This window comes from Perca fluviatilis, chromosome 16, assembly GCF_010015445.1.
Source record: "Perca fluviatilis chromosome 16, GENO_Pfluv_1.0, whole genome shotgun sequence".
Classification (NCBI taxonomy): Eukaryota; Metazoa; Chordata; class Actinopteri; order Perciformes; family Percidae; genus Perca; species Perca fluviatilis.
In genome coordinates, this window is record NC_053127.1 from 9536276 (window position 1) to 9548305 (window position 12030).

The following is a 12030-nucleotide window of genomic DNA, read 5'->3' on the forward strand; positions in this document are numbered from 1 at the left end:
CCATTGCTAGGCATTACATCATGATGGTGAGTCACTCCCTGGGATTAAGAGACCGAAAAAAAAAAAAAGAACATGCACAAATACACCATGGCGCTGCCTGTCCATGACAGCTCAGCAAAGGTAAAGTGAGACAATGATTTCCGATTGTAGGAAACGCATAGGAAGCCTGGTGTGTCTTTGTGCTCATAATGTCCATCAAATAAACGCTCACTTTCACTGAGGCAAGAATAATCCTCCAGTGGGTCTCTCTTAAATTGTGTCAGAAAACTCCAGCGCAACTCAGCAACTTCCAGCAAGTGATACTGAAAGGATTCCGAGTAAATGCTGGAGCGCCAAAAATACTGTATGCATGTGCTAACAAAATACCCATGCAGTGTGAGGCCACCTACACATCCCCAAACATTAGTGTTTGGCAAGCAAATAGAGAGCACTCATGTGGTATCTCCAAGCTAGTATCAGAGTCAACAAGCTTGCTGACTGTTTACATATTTTTACACGTTTTGATGTGAATTAGTATAATTATACTATCCTAATTATATACTTAGTGTTGCTACAGTATAAAATTAAGTGCAACATACAGTAAGACACTACGTAGGATTCTCCGGTCCTTATGGGCATTATCCCAACTTTGCATTACACATTGGCTGCAGTCCATGTGGCAAATATCTCACGGCGGCAAGGGCAGGAAAACACATTTTAATGGAGAGCATGCTAGAGTCTAACTGATGTGTTGGCTGATACTACCTTATCACCCATATATTGTGTATGTATTGGCATATACTTGTTTTAGAGTGCACTTCATCGCTTCTCTTTACCCCACTTCTTTTGCAAGCAGAACAAAAACATAGGGATAAATGAGAAATTACTTGAGCAACCAATCAAAGGCTAACATAAAAAAAAAAAGTCAGGGCTAGTGAAGTGGCATGATGGAACAGGCTGGAAATAAGTCAGTACTTCAAGTAAGAACCTCACACAACAAAGAAAAAACAGACATTCAGTGACAAAAGAGGAAAATATCTCAAAAAGTAATACACAATCACAATACATTGTGTGAAAAAACATCACTGCATGCAATCATAAATGAGCAACAATTATCCCTGTAGACACCAGGTGTACAACAAAATGAGCAGCCTCTCCAGGTGGTTTGAAAAGCAGGATTTCAGAGTAGAAAATGATCCTCCTTGAAGACAAATAAAGCAGGTGTGATATCAGCTTGGCTGCTGAAATCCTGGAACAAACAGCCTTAGGCCGCAATCCGAATGAGCACATTTGCAGGGTTGCAAAACGCGAGGTGCACTGAATTTCTTGGTGATGAGACCAGTTGCCTTTATTATTATTCTTGCTAGACAGCCACTGAATCCCCCGTCCTCAGCCAACCGTTATTTTGCTGTTAAATTAAATGACATCAGGCGTTTTTTTCCCTGAGTTGAAGTTTTCAACTCGAGGTGTTCAGTGGCCTAGAAATCCGTTGACTTGCGAGCTGGAATAACCAAACTATATAGTCAGTGGGCGGGCTTATGCTGCTGGGAACAGCGGTCTTCTGGAAGACTTGGAGTTAAGCTTTTCTTTGAGAAAAGAACGGCATTGAAGTCATTCTTAAAAAAGGAAGATGTGTTCGGAGTTTTGCCGACAGGATACGGCAAAAGTTTCCCAGCAGCAGCAGTAGCCATAAGCCCGCCCACTGACTCTATACACGATGTGATTGGCCTGACCAAAGTTTGGTTTTTCCAGCTTGCAAGCCAACAGAGAGTGCCTAGACTGACCCTGGCTGCAAAATAAATTTGCTGCCACTAGGGTGCGTCGAGATTTCTAAACTAGGTGTTCAGGGCATTACAGCAAAAAAACAAAACACAAGGTGCTCAGCAACGCAAAACCAGCAAGCAATACAGAACAATTACAATAAGCGGCCCTAGACTGCTAAAACTCTGTGTTATGCAGCAAGTCAGTGTAACTGATGCACACCAAAGATGGATAATGAAGTCCAAATAAAGTCACATATATATATATATACACACATAAGTTAATTTTTTTCATGCAGCCATCTTAAATCTGACACCAGTCACATAAGTGGCAATATTACTTTGAGTCACATCTAACTACTCCTTTTTCAGTTAAACTATGGGATAAGCAGTGCCTGGAATTACAATGCAAAAGGATACGCAATCTTACTTTCAAGGTGATATTAATTTAAGCAGCCGAAACATCTAAAAAACAAAAACGGACATCGACAGCAGGACAGACTACAGTACATTGGGTGGGTGTTTAGTCTTCTCGTGTGGAGTTAGCGTTCGTAAGTCCAGGCTATATAATTGTGGACATACCTTGTCATGGGCCAAAATGCTTGTCAGAAGGGGACTCTGTGACCTGGTGGTAGCGCTACAATGACTTTTCACACATCGGTATGGCATGACACTTGTAGCACACACCGGATGTGCAATTCAGAAAGAAGTAGCAAAAGTAAAGTAGCCGGGATGTGCCACCCGTGTGCAGGCTTACATTGGAAACCTTTGCGTGTAATACGCAGCTGGTATGGGATGCCCTTTAGTCTTGTTAAGGTATATCACATTTCCTGCTAATTGACAGTTTTTGTTTACATAACTACAAGACTCAGCCACGTAAGTTCACAGTTTACATTAAGCTAGGATAACCTCTGCAGCCGACCGTTGTATGCAGTTAGTGTATATTTATTGTAAGCGTTGAAACAGCATCAAAAATCTACCAGGGACACATGCATGATACAGTATTGCCGTCTTGTCTCATCACTCAAAGGTTTGGTTGAACAAAGGACAATCAAGCAAAACCTCCTACTTTCTGCACTTGTGTCTTAAAGATTGCCAGTATTCCATCATTAATCACAAATAATTATGTGCTGTCGTGTATATGTGTGATCCCTGATAAAAAGGGTACTTCAGCTGTTTGTTTGTTTGTTTGTTTGTTTTTTTATATATATATATATATATATATATATATATATATATATATATATATATATTTTTTTTGTTTTGTTTTTTTTTTAAAGCGTTATATTGTCTATCAAAGCCTGTCTTGTGCTGTACTTGAAACTGGTTGGTAAAGGAATGTCAAAAAAAATTAAAAAGAAATCAGTATTAACACAAGAATACTCAGAAATGTCTGACTTTCACAGAAAGCAATTCCAACGGTTTACCAGTGTAGTAAGTAAGTTAGAATAGTGACCGGCTATAAATAATACCGGGCACCATGCTAACAATACAGAAAACTGGAACATTGATACAAACAGTATATATTCCAAATGATAACGGTGCTTGTAGTTCTCCAAGTAGTTCAAGGAGGACTGGGACATCATGCTGGGGATTCTGTTACGCAGTGAAGTATTTCTTGGTCAGCTTGGGCATCGTCACCAGACTCGGCAGTCTCACTACAGAGCTCAGAAAAAAAAAAATGCAATGCTGCATGACAAAGTAGCACAGATCCTCAGTGCTGATGTAGAGAATGTGGTGAGGTTAGGATAAAGCACTCCGCTGAAGATGCTGAGTACCACAGCAGACAACTGTCCATCCACCATCACCTACCATGTTCTCCATGAGCAGTGGGGCTATTACGCCTTAAGGCACCAGCAGCTTCAAAGTCTGTTTAGAGTCAGAACCACTCCCAGAGGTGTTTCACCTTGCTGAATGTGATCTTGGGGCACATTGACATCAAGCAAGGTTTTTTTTTTTTTCTGAATCCATTAGAAGCTGATACCAGTTCACCCTGCTGGGACTTCTTATTGGAGAACTGAAGAGTTATTAAGTATAAGAGCTGAGTTCAGTTCAACCAGGGGACGTGACCAGAACATGGAGGGTCTGAGACAAGCTTTCAGTACATTTTTATATTACATGTTTTGTAAATTTGAACAAACAGACCACCTTAGAGACCGCACATCCATTATGCTTCTCTTCAATTACAAACACTCAATACTGAAGTCATACTTGCTTTGACCATGACAGGATACTCAAATTTACTTTAACTAGGACCAAAAAATAACTTTTATGAATGAGCCCTTGTTCGGGCCATGTAACCCTTAATGATCAATTCTTTTTTTTTTCCTCTTTAGGTTAAATGATCTAGCAGATTGTATCACATTATTTTCAGACAGGTCATTAGCAACTAGCTTGGTATTTGTCTAGTCTCAATGGCAGAGTAACTTGGAAGCACATCATAAAATAGATATGTTTAAAATTATGTTTAATACTATGTAGACCATAAATACAAGTCAGAAGTAGGGCTGGGCAATATATCGACATTTTATCAATATTGATATACAAGACTAGATATCGTCTTAGAATTTGGATATTGTAATATGGCATAAGTGTTGTCTTTTCCTTATTTTACAGGCTGCATTACAGTAAAGTCATGTCATTTTCTGAGCTTACTGTAATAGACTTACTAGCCGTTTTATTATTTGCCTTTACCCACAGTCACTGTATCCACTTTGTGGATTATCTAAAATCTCATTGTGAAAATATTTTTTGAAAGCACCATTAATCAACCCTAAAATATTATCGCAATTGTATTTGATCAAGAATATCGTGACATCTGATTTTTCTACGTACCACCCAGCTCTCGCCGGAAATCTTAAATTGTCATACACAACACTGCATTGGGGGGCACCTTGTGGAAAAGGCTTTGAGGTTTTTGAGGTTCTTACATTCCCACAACTGTTTTCAGTTTTACTTTAATGTTCAAGGAACACAAGCTTAATGCCAACCGACAAAGGTTGTGTTGGTTTGCAATTGTGCAGCTACATACACACTGTATATATTGTATTGAGTTTTGCAAAGTAATGCTGTGCTGATAGAGGGAAAAAAAAAAAACTTCAAGGGTTGGAGGGTTGGGGGGAGGGGGGCAGCCCCCATTCTGTACAACAAGCCCATCTCCTTCTGTTTCGTTTTTTTCCCTACATTCAATTCTCTATAGGACGCCTTCATTGCTCACACAATGCAAATCACTCACGGCCTCTATTCATGCACTGATTAATATGCAAAGACAGCCCATCCTCATCTAACAGTCAGCAGAGAAGAAATTTAACAGCCAGCCGAGTCATTTTGAACTTCTGTTTGTACTACTGTCAGCATAAAAGAGCACTGAGAGGACATTAATTCATAGATAATGTATCAAAATCCACCATCTGTTTTATGCTCATGTTTTGATAATTTATTTTACATGTTTTATCCACAGATCTGCAAACATCAACTAATGACATAATGATTTGCCTGTATGAATTACTCTCTGCACTCCTCTGTTTCATTACTTATAATCCAAGTATAAAACTAAAATTGTGGGAATTAAACATTTATGAAATGCCATGTCATTTTAAACAAAGACAAAAATGACTGACTAGAATAAATAGCAAAGTATATAGAAAAAAGTTGAATGCACAATAGAACATGCGCAGAAATCATGTCTGGGAAATCAATTACGACTTGATAAGTCATTTTTTGATGCAGTTTCTTGCTTTTTGAATAACTACACAGTAGTAGTAGTGGTAGTAGTACTATGCAGTATATGGCTAAATATGTGCTGAGCCCAAAGGGAGTCCAGCTGTAATCGGAGTAGCGCCTACTCTGATGAGAATTTGATCAACATAAGCTGTGATAAATTGGTACAAAATGTCACTTTGAACGCCGCGTGGATCTTATTGCAACTACAGAGCAAAGTTCTGAAGACCCAGAATCTAGTTTTATTCAGAGAGCAGACTAAAAACGCCTTATAATTTTCCCTTGTTTGGTTGCTTTTTCCAGTTCCCCAAAGTCAAAAATAGCCTGTATTATTTTCATAGTGGCTTTGAACTCACCACAGCAGTTAAAGTCCCATATGTTAGCCATTTAGGAATTGTGTATTTTCTCTCCCTCTAAATGTGCTCTCTTGTATTGGAGTTCAGCTCTATGCACGAAAACATTGTTTTAGATCTACAGGATCATGAAATGAACGTCACGGTTCAATTCACGTTGATTCAATTCACATGGTTAGCTTCACACTTGAACTCAGTTACCTTAAGTTTCACAAAACTATATAAAAGGGACTGGCAGGTGCACAGCAGTAACTGGACATTTCAGACCAAAAGCAGCATTTGAAAAACACAAGGGGCTGCATTGGCGGGGGCCTGCTTCATTTAGTGATGAAATGAAGAAATACAAATGAAGAAGTCCAGTCTGAGTAATAGATGCATGACTATGAATGTCTGTCAGACACTGAAACACTGCACAGTGCTTTAGAATACCATGAGGAAGGATTTTAAAACTCTGGAAAGTTATCACAATGACACTTGTATCCATCTCAACATCTGGATCAACCTCTCAACGCCTAGCAACGACAAATCACCAACTCAGGCCGAAGATCTGAAATCATATGGTCAAAATTCACATTCAGGCATTAGCAGTCACCATGTTATCACCTCTGAGAACCTTAAACCGAAAAACTTCACATCCCTCAAAGGAGGCACTCATTTTCACTCTCCAATAGGTGTGACAAATAGTTGTGTCTCTGATTAGCCTCCATCACCTTACACTCCTTCAGGTTGAAGAATGATGACCATGGATATAGTAGATCCCTCCAATAACACAAGGTCAGAACTGGCAAAACACACTAGACTCAATCCATCTGGCTGCAGACAGAGCAAGACAAGAAAGGCCACTGTCTGTCTCCACTTCTAAAATCATACTCCATTTAATCTGGCCAATATTCAATACATTTCTTGGAAGGTGGTGTGGCTCCTCATCCTATAATGTTTATGACTAGACTCCAAATTCAATTAGCACTGAACTGGAACAGGAACTGGAAATCAATAAATGTAATTAAATTGCTCAGCCTTCAAACTGTGCGATACCGTCATTACCCTTTTAATATACCCCGGGCCTATCAAATAATGTGATCAATTTCTTTGAATTTCTTCCCCTATTGCAAAAAGAGCAGAGCTGAGGCACAGTTGTCTAATTATCTCCCTCTTGGTTCCTTTCACTTTCCCTCCCATATGAGGTGCAGTGAATTGCGAGGGAGTCAGAATATTTTTGGCAGGATCAGGAATCACATAGAAAAGAAATGAACACATCCCAAGTGGTCTTGGTACCATACCGCCCTCTACACAACTAACAGTGACAGGTTGCCACAGTGTTTGGGTGTGAAAGGTGCCAAAAAACTGTTCATTTGAAAATACGTCAAACATATTCTAGAAAAGAAAAAAAAAACTTATATTTAATGTGTACTAAGGGGCATATAGTTTAGTTGTGTGTATAGCAAAGGAATGCAAATACTGTCAAGTCACAGATCTGCAACTTATGCCCAAATAACCCATTAGATCCTGACCAATATATCGAGCAGGCCAACAATATTGGTCAATTTTAGCTTATCACAAATATTCAATAGTTAGTCCACCAGAGGGTACACGTTTATTTTTAAATAAACATGAACTGTGTGTGACTGTGTGTGACTGTGTGTGAACACTGGTGGTTCACACGCACAAATGGCAAATTGTAGTCATGGTGCAGTGTCCCTTGCAAATGGAAGCTTTGCACCTGTGGCATGTATGCTATGAAGGAGTATGTGAAAGAGATGGGTTCCTATAATTTACACAAGATTTATTTGTTTGGCAGGTGTGGTTCACATTGGGGGAGAAGTACATTAGCTCAAGAAAACACTGGGCTCCCATAATTTACTCTAAGCTCTCTTGTGGAATGTATGATTCATGTGTAGAATGGGCACACAAGCACAGGAAAGTTGTAGGAGTGTGTGTATGGAGATGCCTTTCATCTCCTGGATGAAAATTATACTCTTTCCCATTCATTTCCTATGGCGGTCATTTTTGACCGTAAACAAAAAAAAAAGTGTGACCGAGTTGAATAAATCACTCAAAATTCAAAGAAAGTAATCACAATGAATTTTATGTGCTCAAATGCCTTTTGTGAAGGATATCATATACCATATTTATGGTACAGGGAATGTGTAAATCAGAGTTTTTTTGACCGGAACAGTGTTAGAAGGTTAATAACTACGGGGCCCATGTATCAATCCATCCATCATCTAATGAAAATCAGTTGATATCATGATCACATTTCTTTTAAACTCAAATAATGAAATAAAACAAAAAAGGCAAAAATAGGAAATGATCAAAGAACACTGCAGACCTTTAGAATATGAAGGAAGACTGGTGAAATCTAAAGTTGAGGTTAGAATAATAATCCTTCTCCTTTATAATTGGGACAATGCCTAATAAATGGCGTTATTATCAAACTATTGTTCCTCTCTCCAAGGACCCCTGGGGGTCCTCAAACTCCACTTGGAGCACACAGTTGCAGTCTATATAAAGAGGGGGCAGATCAGGGAGAGAAGGAGGACGTAAGAAGCGGGAGAGTGGGGGTTTAGGGGGGGAAATGGCTCCCCCTCCCGCCCTATATAACCAAGGGAGCTCTGGGATTGGATTCTATTGTATACATTGAATGACTATTCAGTCGTCCTCAATGGATGACGAATTTCCTCCCAACCAACCAAATAAAAATAACTAGGATCAAAATCAGCCTGGCCTGAATGTCAACATCATTTTAGCGCCTAAAAACGCACTGCGCTATGAAGTTGGAAACTCCAATGTCCTATTTGGCAAGCAAGAAAAACGAAAGAAACAATTGTTATGTCGCATAAATACGGCCAGGGGCTGTTAACCTACACGGGCAGACTGATGTTAAACTCTAAAACCCCACATTGTCACATCCGCGCAGAATACGGTTTTCGTGCCAAATCCGATGATGGCTAGAGTCGGAATGGTGGACACATCTAATCCATCCAACGAATACAGTCTGAGCGCGTACGTATGGGAAACAAAACTCAAATTTTTGATAAACATTCCCCCTAAATTTGGTTTTAGTACACGGAAACAAAGCATCCCCGCTATAAGAACGAGCGCTCCGGACACTGCATCTTCGGTGCGTCATGGCTGACCCAGCAGAAGTGAGAAAGCCGAGGTGGACTTTTGGATGAGCCCATATATGTCGTTTAGGTGGTTAGATTAGAAAACGGTGGCTTACAAGCAGCCATAGGGTATAAGCAATATCTGCTGGCATGAGGGACCACAAAAGCGTCCCTGCATCACCAGTCCTAATCTCAGCCAGCATCCATAACCTTATACCCGCACAAATGAACTCACTAACTCGCAGAAAAACGCAGCATGTGTGGGTCATGTTCCTCCAAATGAAGAAAACCTACAATATGCATAACTCAGAAAAAGTAAGCCAACCGGACCTGGGATGTAGCCTATATACTCCTGTTTTGCGCGAACATAAAAAAAATAAATAAAAATGCAAATGAAAGAGTCTAAACTAGGAATAAAAGGTGTCCCGGTTGGGATTTCACGCTTTATTCGGCTCAACGAGATATAAACACGCTCACTTCTTAGAAAAAAAAACTTTTTGTACAATGGTGTATATATGAGCAGAGCACCAGCTCTGACCTAGCGCCACTGTCCGGAGTCAGAGACAAGGATGCCGCGGGACCAGAGGATGCTGCTCCAGCATCAAAACAGCTCGGCCTTCCCTCCACAGATTTAGCTTTGCCCACAGGCTTGGAATAACCTAATATGAATAATAAAACAACTCCGCTTCCTTACCTGCACAGCCGATGAATAGCAATCCCCAGATGAGGTCCCTTGTTTGAAGCATTGCAATATGTGTCACAGATATTCTCCTTGAAGAGCAGACGCACTTTAAAAACAAGCCAGGGGTCTCTACTGAGGAGGTGGGGAACCAGATATCAGCCTTTGCCAGGAGACAACAGCAGCTACCGGACGGAATTTTGGTCCTTGTCGCTACCCGTGTTCACGGCACAATGAGTGACAAGCAGCAGCCGTAGCACGCACTCGCACACACACACATGCACGCAATAGATACCAACACGAATTACTCCGCCCGGTAGGCGTGAGAGAGAGAGAGAGAGAGAGAGAGAAGAGGGGCGGTGCAGAATAAAGTCAGTAACAAAGTCCGTCAGTGCAGAAGCGATAGGTCACAAGGATCTACATCGGAATACTAGCTTAATACGAGACAAATCCATGGATAATATCATTCATTGATAATTTCTACACTGCCAAATATCTGCATTCAAATGTCTTGTTCTGAACTATAGCCTACTTTTTTTTTTTTTGCATTTAATTTCATTTATTTGCAAGTCCAAAAACAAAACACATTACATACAGCACAGTTAATCATTAGTTACTAAAGCATATTCCCCTCTCAAAAGGCATGAGCGCCTTCTTGGGTAATAATTCTAGTCAAAACACAACAGAGTTAACTTTAAAGAAACCGTGACAGTTAAACTAGCCTACATTATTTTAATTTATTTAAAATCACTGATCACATTTGCTAAACGTCTAGGCACATGTAAATCAATGTAACATTTTGGTTTACTGGTCCATTTTTTCCAAAACATTTCCTTGAAATAACTAATTTAGTTATTTAGCATACAGCCGCTACAGAGCAACATTAGCATTCTGTCGAAGTTGTGTTTGTGTCCACCTGATGAATGTTGAGTCCATATATTCTTTAAAAATGTGCCACGGTACCATACAATATGTCGGCGGCACCACAAACCTGGCCACCAATCAAAGGTGACGTGCGCCAACACAGTCTCACGGCAGTTCGTGAAATGGTCACGTCATTTTTAATCTACTGATTCGTGTACACGGACACGTTTATCTCGTTTTTTTACGTGGTGCTCAGCACGTTTTTTTTTTAAACTAATAGATTTTAATGGGAAGCATCTTTCGTGATCACAGCGCGATTCCAGGTTGGGTTTAGGAAACCAATAAGGGGACAACAACGGGATGGTTTGGTTCAGGAAAAGAAGAACGGGACGGTTGGGTTTAGGAAAAGAAGAATGGGGAAAGGAAATGTGACACGCGGGACATGATCCCGAATTTTCGGCCTTTCATACTACTCGCTACCGTAGCCGCTCTTAATCCATTAGTTTAAAAAACATGCTGACCAACACGAAGATAAACCCCGAGATAAACGTGTCTTTGTACACAAATCAATAGATTGACCATTTCACAAACTGCCGTGAGACTGGGTTGTGTGTGCTGATGGTAAAGTTGGAACAGTCAACCTGACAGTGCTACTTGTGTTTCCAGAGAGAGAGAGAGAGAGAGAGAGAAAAAAAAAAAAAAAAAAAAAAAAAAAAAAAAAAAAAAAAATATACTAAAATACACTGGCCCATACTCCTCTCTCAATGTGACTAAGGGTGCGTCCCAAAGCCCTTAAATTGCATCCCCGTTTCCTCCACTTGCCTCCCTTCCTCGCGTCTTAGTCCCTCCCACGAGGTGGCCCGGGACAGACGCGAGGAAATCATGGGAGGAGAGAGGCAACGAGCAAATGTGTTTTAGAGGGATGAGTTGTCCTTTCCTCTGAAGTGTCACATAAATACGTCAGCTGTTTGGGCGGAGTTAGCAACTCCTTCAGCTGCACGGCTTCCGGGGAATGCTGCTCTCGTGTATCCTCGGCTATAGCTCTTCGGTGATCCCTCCTCGGGGACGAAATAAGAGCTTTGAGAAGGGCCTTCACCGAGGAAGGACAGAACAACATCCGGTTCAGTCGAGAACCGAGGAGTCGAGGAGCTATCAATTAAGGGGGATGAGATTCAGCCTAAGTGCCCTTTCACACCTATCGTTTGGTCTTAGACTTTCCAGATCGAACCAAAACGACAGGTGTGAAACCTCCCTCAGACCAAACAGCTGCACCTTGGTCCGCCGAAAAGAGGTTGGTTCGGTCTGGATCAAATGTATCCATGGTCATGTTCATTTTTAGCGTGAAAGCCTTTTTTTTGGACTATTCTGACTTTCGGACCAATTACAGGAAGTTCTGGCAGGCCATCATCATGTTATAAGAGTAGCTTAGCTCCTTTAAGGAATAGCTCAGTGCGTAGCGAGTAGTGTGGTCGAGAGAGAGAGAGAGATGATGGATGCGCTGAAAGCAGGCAGCTGTTGGCGATCGGAGCAGAGGAGAAAATAGCAGTAAAGTTGTAAAGGGGTAGTAA

The 12030-nt window shown here is 40.7% G+C and overlaps 1 protein-coding gene across 21 annotated transcripts in view; it reads right to left on the minus strand.

Annotated features, from left to right (window-relative positions):
- The window catches only part of ncam1a (neural cell adhesion molecule 1a), a 269226-nt gene extending 259330 nt beyond the window's left edge, over positions 1-9896 (minus strand). For 6 of the 21 annotated variants that reach the window (XM_039778229.1, XM_039778231.1, XM_039778225.1 and 3 more), the window contains exon 1: positions 9614-9895. In XM_039778229.1, coding sequence (XP_039634163.1) covers positions 9614-9665 — 52 coding nt within the window. In that variant the 5' untranslated portion in view covers positions 9666-9895. Of the gene's footprint in view, positions 1-9613 lie in introns of all 21 variants that reach the window. The other 15 variants (XM_039778240.1, XM_039778239.1, XM_039778236.1 and 12 more) reach the window with 6 other exon arrangements.
- Between the last annotated feature and the right edge of the window lie 2134 nt (positions 9897-12030).